The 14857-nt window shown below is 34.4% G+C and overlaps 1 protein-coding gene across 11 annotated transcripts in view; it reads left to right on the top strand.

Moving 5' to 3' along the window:
* Nucleotides 1-13670, top strand: part of LOC127164369 (protein bicaudal D homolog 1) — a 34683-nt gene extending 21013 nt beyond the window's left edge. For 2 of the 11 annotated variants that reach the window (XM_051108285.1, XM_051108281.1), the window contains exons 6-9: nt 2200-2351; nt 4176-4386; nt 12254-12330; nt 12489-13670. In XM_051108285.1, coding sequence (XP_050964242.1) covers nt 2200-2351; nt 4176-4386; nt 12254-12304 — 414 coding nt within the window. In that variant the 3' untranslated portion in view covers nt 12305-12330; nt 12489-13670. Of the gene's footprint in view, nt 1-2199; nt 2352-4175; nt 8353-12243; nt 12331-12488 lie in introns of those variants that run through there. The other 9 variants (XM_051108278.1, XM_051108277.1, XM_051108276.1 and 6 more) reach the window with 7 other exon arrangements.
* Nucleotides 13671-14857: the final 1187 nt, after the last annotated feature.

Below are 14857 nucleotides of genomic sequence, written 5' to 3'. Positions count from 1 at the left end.
TCAACTTAAAAAAAATCATTTTAAAAGCACCCTACATCACTGCAGATGTACCGACCCAGTCTTTGCAAAGTGAACATGCAAAGAAGATCAAACACTCTTAACGAAAAAGGTAAAACATCGATACAGGATGATTTTGAAGTTGAGGGAGAACGTGAGATGGGAGTTTGTCGACATACCCTAACTGTCACAAACCAGAAAGTCCAGTCCAGGCAGAGTGAGACAAGACAAGCGTTTGACATTAAAAAGTATATAAATTGTATTATTTTTATTAAAATAACTGATCGTTTCGCTAGATAAGACTCTTCTTTCTCGGCTGGGATCGGTCATGAATGCATTGAACCTGCAGTTATAAATGCATAAATAATGTTTTGATATTTTAGACATAAAATGGTCAATACTGATATTTAAAATTACGTAAATAATAAAAAAGATACTTTAAATGTGTAATTAAAACCGCCAGTAGGTGTCAGTAAGTCACAGTTAATAAGTGAGTCATTGCGACTGAACCAAATCATTTTAACGGAATCATTCAGTAACAAAACACCATGATGTTGCTCAGTGACGCAAAACAGTGCTGTGGCTGTGTTGGCGAAATAAAGCAAAAACAGTGTCTAAAACGTAAGTCACTTAATTCTTGTCTATTGAACTGTTGTGATCGACCGATATTGATTTTTTTTTTTATAACCGATACCGATAATTTGCATAACTATGTCCCCGATAACCGATATGCAGAACCGATATTTATTTACTGTCATAAAGTAAATCAGTGACTAAGTGAAGTAAGTCCATACTTCACTTTGGTTGTTCCTCCTTTCAGTCATCTTAAAAAGTGTTGAAAATTAGCAGTCTTTCATGTTAAATTTAAACTTCATATTACTAATTACAGCAAAGCAAGAAAGTAGGCTATGCTTTACCTTTGCACGCCGTTGTTGTTGGGTCTCCCCTCAGGCGCGCTTCTCAAAACACCCACAAGATGGCGGCGTTTATCGGTGAACCCGATATTACAAAACCGATAACCAATTATGGTAAAATGCTTAAATATCGGGAAAAAATATCGGGAAATCGATATATCGGTCGATCTCTAGTAAAAAATAAATATCACATTTGTAATGATCGCAATTTTTTGAAGGAAACTATATGAAGTGAAATAAATCTATACATTTTATGTCCACATGTCTTGAATTTGGGCATATTCTGACGTCTCATTAATGTTGCTCTGTAACTTCAGTGTTACGTTTTCGCATGATTTGCTATCTTTTCCTTACAGTAGTCTTGCATACAAAGATTTTTTACTCAGCGTAAAGTCTAATCCATTTTGCTACTTATTCTAGTCAAGAAATGTCCTCTTGGACAAATATAGACCGTCTGATTGGACTGTTAAATGACCTTTTTTTTTTTACACCTCTGTACCACAAATGATCTGTGTCTCCCTAAAAGGTCAACCATTTTGTGGTTTGATTAATTCATGACATGCAATGTTGCTTTTTAAGTCTACTTACTTTGTGAACACAAGTGCTTTAAACCAAACTGAGTAACTAATCTGGCAAATATTGGCAAATCTAGCATTTAGTTCTTTCTAAAAGCTCCGGTACCTTGTAAACATGGCATTTGAGGCGGTGCAGTGCACCTCGACAGAGGCGTTTGATATATAGGCAGTAAAATGAAACGCTGATGAAAAGGGACTGTTCTATCCGACACATGATTTCTTTCTCCTTGTTGGCCACTGTGTGATACAAAGCATGTTGTATGACCCTTCCAGGCCAGAGATGATTAATGGACGTTACAATTTATAGATCCCACACCTGAGGGAAATTGCTGTGCTCTGTGGGCCGCAAAGTAATTACTACATCCATTATTATGTGCAAACACACACAAGAGGAGTTCTTAGTTACTGCAACGACAACAGTTCATTGAAAGAAGTCAGATTCAAGAATTGGGCCTTTAAACAGCAATTATTTGGTAAATATGTCCCATATATCAAAATGCATGATATTGTGCAGGTCTGCTATTATAATCCATGTGTAACAGTGGTTTTGAGTTAGAAAAATCTAATTGAATTCTGTTCAGAAAACACCTTAATTGGTTGCAATGAGTCAGTGGTTTCTTATATGCTCTGTATTACATCAGCAGTGCTTAATTAACTTATTGTTGGCAGAACTAGTTGTTTATTGGACGTAATGTTGGTTGTAATGCTCACAGACGGCTGAGGTGGCTCTGGCCAATCTGAAGAGTAAATACGAGAACGAGAAGACCATGGTGACGGAGACCATGATGAAGCTGAGGAACGAGCTAAAGGCCTTGAAAGAGGATGCGGCCACCTTCTCTTCACTAAGAGCCATGTTTGCCACACGGTGAGAGTCAATCATTATTTCATTAATGATTAATAAATCATTATTTTAGGAGAAAGTGTACAGTACAAAGTGCAAAAATAGCATTTTGTTGCACTACGCAGCTACTCGTTGAAAAAAGTTGCTTGTTACGGGAAAAGCTGTAGTGTTTTTCAGTTATCAAGCTGCTGAAATTGTATTTAAGTTAGTTCTCCAACATTGCTTTACAACGTTAACTGGTGCAGGATGCTGACAGCATCATATACGAGCTTGGAGACTGCAGCAGACGCAATATCTGACAAGATGAGCATTTTTTTTCATCTGTGATTTGGTTTATTTTTGCTGTTGAGAGCAAAACCAGGTGGACAGATGACTGAATAATGAGTCAACCTGAGTTTTCACAGCACACAATAGTTTATGCTTACTAATTAGAGATGCATAATGTGGAAAAATCTAAAATATATATATGTATATTGTATATAATAATATTTTTTACAACTAAATAAAAATATTTAACAAAATAAGAAAAATTAAAAAAAAAAAAAAAAAATCACTACTACTAAATAAAAATTTAATCAAGAAAAATCCCTACTGTAATATTTCACTTTACAATAAAAAAACAAGTATTATAGAAAAAAAAAATATTATTTTTATTTTACAGTACAACAGTTCAAATGTTAAACCATGTGAAAACTCTTATTTTAGCTGAAAACTACATGGAAATATCTTTTTTTTAATATACATCAATATGATGTATATTATTATATTAATAATAACAACAACAACAACTATTAAATAAAAATATCAAACATAATAAATATTCCTACTGTAATATGTCACTGTAAAACTGCCAACAATTATTTTAAAATAAATAAAGTAATATTGTTTCCTGTAAAATATATTTTTTATTTAGAAAAATAATTTTGTAGTACAACTGTATATTTTAATTTTTTGTCAGTATAATAATGTAATAATAATACTTCTTACTAAATAAACAAAATAAAGATATTTAACAACAGAGGAAAAATCCTACTGACACTGTAAAATAACAAAATTATTACTACTACTAATTAAAAATTTAAACAAGAAATATTCTTATTGTAATATTTCACTGTACAATAAAAAAATAATAATTATAAAGATATTTTTATTTTACAGTACACCAGTTCAAATGTTAAACAATGTGAAAGTGTTTTTTTTAGCTGAAAACCACATGGAAAAATATTTTTATTGTTATTATTATTATTATTATTTTTATTATTATTACTTGGACCTTTTTGTTATACAACAATATGACTATAAAATAATATTAATAACAACAACAACAACTATTCAATAAAAATATCAAACATAAGAAACAATTATTATTTCTTCTAATAAATGAAGTAATATTTCACTGTAAAATAAAAATAAAAAATATTTTAGAAAAAAATTCTATTATTATTATTATATTTTTTACTAAATAAACCAAATAAAAATATATTATAAATAAGCTTTCCACTGATGTATGGTTTGCTAGGACAGGACAATATTTGGTTGAGATGCAGCTATTTTAAAAATCGTGGAATCTGGGGGTGCAAAAAAATCTAAATATTGAGAAAATCACCTTTAAAGTTGTCCATATGAAGTTCTTAGCAATGCATATTAAGTTTTGATATATTTAGAGTAGGAAATTTACAAAAATATCTTCATGATCTTTACTTAATATCCTAATGATTTATGGCATAAAAGAAAAATCAATCATTTTAACCCATACAGTGTATTTTTGGCTATTGCTACAAATATACCCGTGCTACTTAAGACTAGTTTTGTGGTCCAGGGTCACATTTCTCCTTTCTCTCCGATCAGGTGTGATGAGTATGTGTCTCAGCTGGACGAGATGCAGAGACAACTCGCTGCGGCGGAGGACGAGAAAAAGACCCTCAACTCTCTCCTCCGCATGGCCATCCAGCAAAAACTCGCCCTCACGCAGAAACTAGAAGACCTGGAGTTTGACCAAGAGCAGTCACACCGGACCCGCGTGGGAAAACCGTCCCGGCTGAGGAGCAGCACGCCCAAAGTAAGTGGAACGCCAATCCCGCCCCTCCCCGACACCCCTTTGACAATTACCGAGGTCCTTACGGCGGCAGCCGCCATCACCTCGCCCACAACACCCACCTTTACACCCATCCAGCCGTCCGCCCCCAACAGCCCGCCCTCTTTGGAGGCCCCGTCATCTCCCGCATCATCCTCATCGTCCTCCTGGACGCCCCCAACCACCCCCTACCGCCATTGGACGATGGGCGTCCGGGCATATGTCGTCGAACCGCACACTTACGCCAACCTACCTACTCATACCTCCATCCTGGCCCGTCGCTATGCAAGCGAGTCGCACTACTCCCCAGGCTCCGCCCCTTCCTCGCCCTACCGCTCGCCCCTATTGGCCAGTCGCCGCTCCCTGTGGAGCTCAATCCAGTCCCGCCCCCTTCCCAGCCACTTTCTGCGCTCTACGTCCCGCTACATGCCCCCTTCGTCCAACTACAGCCCTTTGTATCCCAGAAACTACGGCTCCCAGCATCCCCGCTATTGACGGGTGCCGCAGAGAGGAGGACACACACTGGTTTCTGTGCTTGAATGTTTGGGTTTTCGTTTTTTACTCAGGGATTTAATGGAGCACAAGTGGCCCGGCCTTCTTCAAAAGAGACTGTTGATCAGTTCTCAGGACACTGTGTTCTCTGTCCCGATCTCTGAGCGCACGTGGACTGTTCGAGTACACAAATGAGGGGACTTTAAGACAGATTCAACAGGATGTTAACGTTTGTCGGATTTGTTGGTGTGTTTCAGGGTGAATGTGTGATTCTGTCAATTAAGAGAGTCAATTAAGATTTTATGTAAAATGCCGATTGCAGTATCTGAGAAAGATGGCTATGTTTGGAATAGCATACTAGTGTAGTAAATAATGCACATTGCTGTTGTTTTCTGATAGTTTAGTCATCCTCAGGCCATCTAACATGTAGATGAGTTTGTTTCTTCATCAGATTTGAAGAAATGTAGCATCACTTGCTCAGCAATGGATCCTCTTCAGTGAATGGGTGCCGTCAGAATGAAAGGCCAAACGGCTGATAAAAACATCACAATAATCCACAACTAATCAATACCACTCCAGTCCATCAATTATGTTTATATGAAACAAATCCATCACTGAGATGTTTTAACTTTAAACTGTTGCTTCTGGCCATAATACGAGTCCACAATCTATAATAATGCTTCCTAATCGTATTTTGGTCAGAAGCAAAAGTTTGAAGTGAAAACATCTCAATGATGGATTTGTTTCTTACAACAGGATTCATACAGATACTGTAAAATAAAATTCCAGGACTTTCAAGGACTTTTCAAGCACTACTTTTTTATATTCAAGGACTTCAATCAAAGATCTCACTTATGGTTTTATGTTTTTTAGTGTTTAAGAAAAAAAACTTTCAAAAAAAAGATTTGTGAAACCACTCAGTCCTGATCTGAATCAAATGATTTGCCATTCGCACTCCTAGGTTCCAATCTAAATCAAATGATTCATGATCCACACTCTGACGTCCCAATCTGAATCAAATGATTTGTGATTCGCGCTCATAGGTTCCAGTCTAAATCAAATGATTCACGGTCCATGCTCCGAAGTCCTGATCTAAATCAAATGATTCACAAACCATGATTTCGCAGTTCTCTGAGTGTGGTTCGCGGAATGATTCAAGAACCCGCTCTGAAGTTCCGATCTAAATTAAAAGATTTGTGATTCGCAACTTGAGGTTCTGATCTAAATCAACTGATTCGCAATACGGAAAGTTTTGTCAAAGTCAAATGATTTGTTAATCCACTCCGAAGTCCCGATCTGAATCAAATGATTCGTGATTCATGCTCCTAGGTTCCAATCCAAAGCAAAAGATTTGCGAGCATGCTCTAAAGTTCTGATCACAATCAAATGATTCATGATCCATGCACCGAAGTCGTGAATAATAATTCACAAACCATAATTTCAGACCAGGACTCGGAACACGGTTCATGAATCGCGAATCTCTGAAGTTTCGTGATACGCGACTTGAGGTTCCGATCTAAATCAGTTGATTTGTGATACGCAAAGTTTAGATCTAAGTCAAATGATTCACGAACCTCTCTGGAGTCCTGATATGAATCAAATGATTTGCGCACCTAGGTTTCAATCTAAAGCAAAAGATTTGCGAACCCGCTCCAAAAAATTTTTTTGAAATAAATCTAACTAAATGATTCATGATCCACGCTCCAAAGTCCAAATCTAAATAATGATTTGCGAACCATCATTTCAGACCAGGAGCGAATCGCGAATCAATCAGTTTGTGGAATGATTCATCAATGATTCAATTATGAAATGAATCAAATGATTCATGATATGCAAAGTTCTGATCTAAGTCAAATGATTTGTAAACTCACTCCGAAGTCCCAATCTGAATCAAATAATTTGTGATACTAGATTTGAAGCCCGATCTTAATCAAATGATTCAAGAAAAACAATCTGATTAGAGTGCTTCGAAACAATAAATCATGTTGCAAAGCAGTGTTTTTTAAAAGCTTTTAAAATCATTACAAGCAATGGCAAATTTAAAAAAATAAATAGCTCTTTTAATTTGATCTGGTTTGTGCTTGTGAAATGAAAAGAAGTCACGAGTTTGAATCAGTTGAAGCGGTTCCAGCATAAATGACTCACTCAAATGATTTGGCTCATCTGTTCCTCTTTTTGCATCTTTAGCCATGTTTACACAACACTGTCAGTACTACTACTGGTTTAGCTCGATAGTTTTATGACTTTATGATTAACTGAAATAGGCAAAAAAAAAGAAAAAACATTCACTGCAGAGGATCCATTATTGAGCAGTGTAATGCTGGATTTCTCCAAATCTGATGAAGTCACCTACATCTTGGACGGCCTGAGGGTGAGAAAATTGTCAGCAAATGGTCAGCAAATTTTAATTTTGGGGTCAACTATTCCTTTTAATCTTATGAAAGCTGGCAAATGTAGCAGGCCATCTGTGTTTTCTGTTACATACTGTGTACAGTGTGCATACTGCAGTGTGCTGTTCCAAACATAGCCATAGTCACAGTGCCATCCAGTGGATAAACAGTATAACAGAAAAGGGCGCAGCCCATGTAATGGTGAATGTGCAAAAATTGTTGAGTCACGTTTATAGAAATACAAGACACCATTTTAATTTGCAGTAAAGATCAGAATGGATCATTAATGTTTCGAGAGCTTACAGAAATGCGATAGTGACGCTGCACTGAATGTATGTTAATGATGAAATGATGCAAACGACTAAATTCTCAGGGAATATCATTCATTGTCAGCTGTCTGGAGGTGGCCAATAACATTGCAACATTTTTTTTACAGCACATATGATCTGCAGTGCTCACGTCCTGTCCAGTCAGTGTTCATTTTTTTCTCATTTTATCAGTTGCATTGATGTTTTCGTTTGTTTTTACCCCTACACATTCACGTTTTGGCAAAACACCATACTACAAAACTCACAGCCAAATAACAAGCTGCCAAATAGCGCAGGAAGTGTCAAAACGCACTTAGAGAGGGACGTGCATGGGCCCAAACATCTGTTAAACGTCTTTTCTGTCCAAATATCGCTGTGTTTCATGAGAGGTGCCTGTGTCTTCCCGTTAAACGTCTTGTGTGCTGCACCACTGGCTTTCTAGAGCCATATCAGAGCCACACGAACACATCACACAGCTCTTGAAGCATTTGACAGGTATCAATCCCTCAACCCAAGCCTGCCATGATTTCCCCGCATGCCGTTTTTTAACTGCTGGTTTTTGCTAAATACATTTTCAAATATTTATTTTTTAAAAAAAATGGGTCTTTCTGCAATTGCTAAGATTTTTCCTATATAAAACAAAATAGTTTTAATAGTATTTAATTCTAGTGTAAAAATATAAGTCATTATATGTAATAAATAAAAAATATAATATTTACACTATATTTTATATATTTTTACACTAGAACTTTATATATGTGTGTGTGGTTTTTTTTTTCATTAATTTTTTTATTTCAATTTTAGTTATTGTTATTTTAATATTTTACTTAATGTTTATTTTATTTTAAGTAACAAAAATCATTGTTATTTTTTGTTTCATTTTTTAATTATATAAATTTTTTTGCTATTTTTGATTTTTTTTCTTGAGTATCAGTAAATTATGAGTAAAAAAATGAAAAAATAAGTTAAATAATTCTAATGGAAATGTCATATATATAAACATTATAAATAGTTATAATAAAAAAGTTCTTTATATTTTTTTTTATTTTAATTCATGTTTATTTTATTTCAAGTAACTAAAATATTTGTTTTTAATTTTGTTTCATTGTTTTTATTAATTAGCTCTAATAACTTGTATATGAATTTGTTTTTACTATTTTGGATTTGTTTCTTGAGTTTCAAATTATGAGTTTAAAATAATGAAAAAATAAATAATTGAAATAATTCTAATGGAAAGTTACCGCTATTGTAGAAAGACCCCATTCTGATCCCAATTCAGTGTTTAATTCATTATTGCTCTCACAGGCCTCAGTATTGCATGAAATTGAGTGTAAATTTTAGTTTAGCGCTCTGTTTGTGACTTGTAGATCTAATATTACAACTATAAGTAGGTGGTGAGCTTTAAAAATATAAAAAAGCATCTTTGTTCTATTCTTGCTGGATTTCCTGCACTGAAGTCAAATCTGGGACTGATCGATTGTTTTGGTTCATACAGAGGGCTTTATGTAATTATCTGCGATCAGATGAAGCAATTTTAGGGCTGTTGTTTTCAAATCAGGACAGAAACCATGTGAGACCTCCTCTCTGTTGCACCCGCGCACCGGAGGCCAGAAGCACACAAACACGTTTGCACATGATCATCACCGCTCCAAAATCTAAAAAGCCAGTGTCTCGCCATCTCATTCAGACCCACGTCCAATTTGAGGGAACCTGTCAAATGCTTCTTGCTTCCTGCATCGCTTTCTCTTTGCTTTTCTCTCATTCATGACGTGTTGCGCTCCGACCGTCTGCACTAGCTGGAGTCGTAGATGAATGTGTTTTCTACTGTGTGTTACTGTAAACAGCCACTTTGTGCAAATGCAAAACACTTTTTGAGGGCAGACTGTTATTCATGTCCCTGTCTGCTGTCATATGCATGTGTATACAGTACACGGCCTGCAGGAAAACACTGTATGTGTCTGTTGTGAACTGGACCGTAATGTTGTATATTCTTCATATATACTGTAAATAACAGGTATAAATGCACTGATTGAGTCTGCGTCCTCATTATATCAGGAGATGGAAAATGGAATTGTTTTTATATCAATGGTAAAAGCATCAAGCAACAGTAAATCTTAATATTTTAAAGGAACCTTCTAGAAAATGCACCCACATGAGGAGTGTTTTGGAACATGGTAGCTGGTTTCTAGCTGGTTCATGCTGGTCCAAACTGGTTTAGGTGGTTGACATGTAAGAATACCAGCTCACTGGGAGCTGACAGGACTGGCAAAAAACCAGGATAGAAACCGGTTTGACATTAATGGTGCTAAAGCCAGTATGTTGCAATAGTGAGGTAAGTAAAAGCTGTGTCCCAATTCGCATATTTTGTGTCTTGAATTATAATACTAGAAAAACAACTAGATGAGTAAGGTTTAAGAACTTTGAATCGGCTTGAGAAAACCTAGGCTGTTGTAAAAGTATGAAAGTTGATGTTGCTATCATGATTTAGCACATTGCTTACATGATTTAACATGTTGTTAGCATGTTTTAGCATGATTAGCTTGTTGCTTGCATTTTTATAGGCTGATTACAATGTTGTTAGCATGTTGCTAGCATGATTAGCATGTTTCTTACATCTTTCTAGCATGATTAACATGTTACTAACATGTTTCTAACATTATTAGCTTGTTACTAGCTTTTTTGCTAGCATGTTGCTAGCATGATTAGCATGTTTCTAACATGTTTCTAGCATGATTAACATGTTACTAACATGTTTCTAACATTATTAGCTTGTTACTAGCTTTTTTGCTAGCATGTTGTTAGCATGATTAGCATATTGCTAGCATGATTAGCCAGTTACTAACATGATTAGCAAGTCATTAGCATGTTTCTAGCATGATTAGCAAGTTACTAGCGTATTGCTAGCATGTTTCTAACATGCTTAACAAGTTAGTAGCATGTTACTAGCATAATTGGCAAGTTACTAGCAGTTGTTACCAGGATTACCAAGTCACTAGCATGTTTCTAGCATAATTAGCATGTTAATAGCATGCTGCTAGCATTATAGCATATTACTAGCATGCAATTAACATCATGCTCTTATGTTTCTAACCTTAGCCTGATTAGCCAGTTACTAGCATGTTGCTAATATGATTAACATGTTTTGTTAGCAAGTTAGCATATATTACAGTTGTTAGCATTATTGCAGTAATTACTAGCAGTTGTTAGCTAATTATGCTCGTAACGTGTTAACTTGCAAGCATGTTACTAGCATGATTAGCAAGTTACCAGCAGTTGTTAGCATAAATAGCAAGTTACTAGCATGTTGCTAGCATGTTACTAGTATGATCAGCATGTTATTAGCATGCTTTTAGTATGATTAGCATTTTAATGTCATGTTGCTAACATGATTAGCAAGTTACTAGAATGCTGCTAGTGTGTTTCTCACATAATTAGCATGTTATTAGCATGTTTCTAGCATAATTAGCATGTTATTAGCTTGTTGTTAGCATGATTAGCATGTTATTGTCATGTTGCTAACATGACTAGCAAGTTATTAGCATGTTGCTAGCAAGTTATTATGTTACTAGCATGATTATCAAGTTACTACCAATTGTTAACAAAATTAGCAAGTTACTAGCATGTTGCTAGTGTGTTTCTAGAATAATTAGCATGTTGCTCGCATGATCAGCAAGTTACTAGCAGTTGTTAGCATAAATAGCAAGTTACTAGCATGTTGCTAGCATGTTACTAGTATGATTAGCATTTTAATGTCATGTTGCTAACATGATTAGCACGTTATTAGCATGTTGTTAGCAAGTTAGCATGTTACTAGGAGTTGTTAGCAATTTAGCAAGTTACTAGCATGTTGCTAGTGTGTTTCTAGAATAATTAGCTTGTTATTAGCATGTTGTTAGCATGATTAGCATGTCAATAGCATGTTGGTAACATGATTAGCAAGTTACTACCATGTTGCTAGCATGATTAACATATTTAAACCAGCTAAAACCAGCCTAGGCTGGTTGTCTAGTCTTAGCTGGTTTAAGCTGAAAATAGCTGGTTTAACTTTGGCTGGTCTTTTAGCAGGTCTCCCAGCCTGACCAGCTAAAAAGTGGCCAAAACCACTTTAAACCAGCCTGGGAGACCGAAAGCAGCCATTCAGCTTAGGCTGGTTTTAACTGTTTTTGTCAGTATGGAGTTGTTAGACTTTGCTATAGCAATAAATGTCTTCGATGCACCATAGCTCTCTTTGTATAAAAGTTTTCACCCCCTCAATGATGCTGAAGTGCCGATGCTGAAAATTCAGCTTTGCATCACATGAATAAATTACTTTTGAATCTATATGAAAATAGAAAACAGTTTTAATAAATTACAATAATATTTTGCTATTTTACTGTATTTTTAATAAAATTAATGCAGCCTTGGTTACTATAAAATACTTACATATACACTTTTTTGTGTAGTAATGCATTTAGATGATAATGCTTACACATAAACGCAAACAACAAGAGTTTGCAGCGTCCAGGTAAAATGATACACCCCAGTACTAGTATATTGTCTTTTTACATACTCAAAAGTAGGCACAAATTGGGACACAGCCTGTTTATTGTCTGTGCTGCTCTTGTTCCGCTGCTCTCTTCTGCCCTCTAGCTGTGGGAGAACTAATCTGTCAGTCTCTTCTAGATAGTCAGCAGCCTCCTCCTGCCTCAGTGCCACAGCGCCACCAAGAACTAAACACAATGGACCCTGTTAACCTACAGGTAACCAAGTATGGAGTTGCTTTTTGTTCAGTATAACCTATTTTTAAAGACATTAATATGTTTCTTCAGCAAGGATGAATTAAATTGAGCAAAAGACTATTTGCAAACTATCTGATACTTTACTAGCTGTATCTGTATCTTTTCTCCTTTTATCTCAGTTTGTTTTTCAGCAGGTTAATCCAGCAGCAGATGGACAGTAATGGCGATTCTCCAGGATTCAACAACAGCAAAAGGAGTCTGATTACTTTTCCCTCTTAACTGCCCAGGTCTCTGTACCCTGAAGCTTTTCCCCCTTGATTCCTGCCTCCCCTAGCTTAGATCTGAGGCCTGCTTGGAGCTTAAACACCACAGGAGTGCCTCACGCCCGCGACCTTACACACCGTGAACGTGTTCACTGGCCGCTGTGAGATAGAGACACACTACGTTGACGGCAGAGAGACACAAACCAAAGTATAACACAGGTCCTGAATGCCTACCCGATCACATGATGCTCTGACATCATGGTCATGTGATCACTTGTACATTTGTATCCTTGTCCAGCAGCTTTTTGCCTATGACACTTTTGTACACGCTTACTTGAAAGTGTTCATGTTTCACAGTTTTGTCAGCTGAATGTGATGATGGACAATCACTGACGGATGTTAGAGAATGTGGACGCTTGAATATTAAGGGAATGAGGACGGAGAAGTTTTTAATGAATATTAAACCGTGCAAATACTGATGCTAGCACTGTTACGATGGAATAATCAAAATGCTCCAATAGTTAATGGTAAATTATGATGTTAAATTAAAACTTTAAAGACCAAATACGAATGTTCTAGGTTAAAAACAAGTAAAGATCTATAGACAACATCATGCTGACACTTACTATAGAAAATAACTTAAACTACTGTATGTGTGTGTATATATATATATATATATATAAAATAAATATGAAGCTAAAGGGTTATTCAAAAATTATAAATAATAATTTTAATAATAATAGTTTTAAGATTTAAAACGTATTTAAAAGTAATATTTTGAAATATTTAGCATTAAAATAGAGATAATAATTATAATTATATTACAAAATCACACACACTGGACCTTGATTAACTTTAAAGTTAATTGTGTTCTATAAAATTTACACAAAAATATGAACTGATCTAATAAAATTTTACATAAAAGTAAATATCATGTAACAATAAATATACTTGATTATAGTATTTAATTTTAGTGTAAAATGTAGTATTTTTTAAATGAAATTTTGTAGTATTTAAAATAATTAGAATTATATCTTTATTTTAAAGTTAAATATTTTAAAATATTAAGTTTAAATGAGTTAAGTTAAAAATATTAAAACATGTAAAAGAAAGTAAAAATTAAAAGTGAATATTTATTATTTTTTAATGACTATTTAGCATTTATATATATAGCGTTTATATATATAAATGTACTTAAAATGTATTTAAAAGTAATATTTTTTCAATTTTTATTTTTAAAATAGAGGTAAATAGTGTTCTATAAAATTGACACAAAAATATGAACTGATCTAATAAAATTTTACATTAATAATTAATTAATTAAACGTTAAATTAATATATATCAATTAACAATAATTATACTTTATTGTAGTATTTAATTTTAGTTTAAAATTAAGAATTCTTTAAAATGTGATATTGTAGTATTTATAATAATTATAATTATGATCTCTATTTTACAGCTAAATATTTAAAAATATTACTTTTAAATACATTTTTTATTTAAAAATTAAAAAGTAAAAACTTTGAATAACTCTTTAATATTTTTATTTAATTTTGTCATTTAATTTAATTGAAACATTTTATTGCAACTTATTTGAATAATGATTTTTATTGTCATTGAATAATTTTTATTTGAATAATTATGTATATATATATATATATATATGTATATATATTTTTTATTTTTTTTAATTAATTTTAATTTTGTATTTTACTTTGATTTTAACCTCATTACTATAAATGCAATTTCTGGTTGTTTTTACAAACTGAAGGATGAGTTGAAATTATTCTCTGTAATAATCAACAGCATATTACATGTGTTGCCTAATAGCGTTAAACTAGTATTTAAACTAGAACATTCAGGCTAAACTTACCAAAGCCTTTAAAATCCTGAAACTGAGTTACTGAAAACTGGACTTGGAAGATGCAGTAAGCTTATGTATCCTATTTTAAGCCTTACTCTTCAAAAACATATTCATTCAATGCCATAAACTACCTCTGTGTACATTCGTTTCAGATTATCACGGTTCGTCGGATGGGAATGTTGCATGCGTGATTTTGTTCTCGAGATACCGTCACTGTTTAATTGTCTCTTTCTATTTGCACTGCTGTTGAAGTGTGTAATCATAGTCTTCTGCAACCCAGCGGCCATTTGAGCTGCAAGCACAAACACAAACACACAAACACACACATCCAGAGCATTCCAGCACTGTCAGACTGACTGTTAACCAAGACTAATGCTGCAGATGGATCACTAAAATGTCTTAACCTGCTGTTTCACTCAC

Source organism: Labeo rohita, chromosome 4, assembly GCF_022985175.1.
Source record: "Labeo rohita strain BAU-BD-2019 chromosome 4, IGBB_LRoh.1.0, whole genome shotgun sequence".
Classification (NCBI taxonomy): Eukaryota; Metazoa; Chordata; class Actinopteri; order Cypriniformes; family Cyprinidae; genus Labeo; species Labeo rohita.
This window is presented reverse-complemented; position numbering and strand designations above follow the sequence as displayed.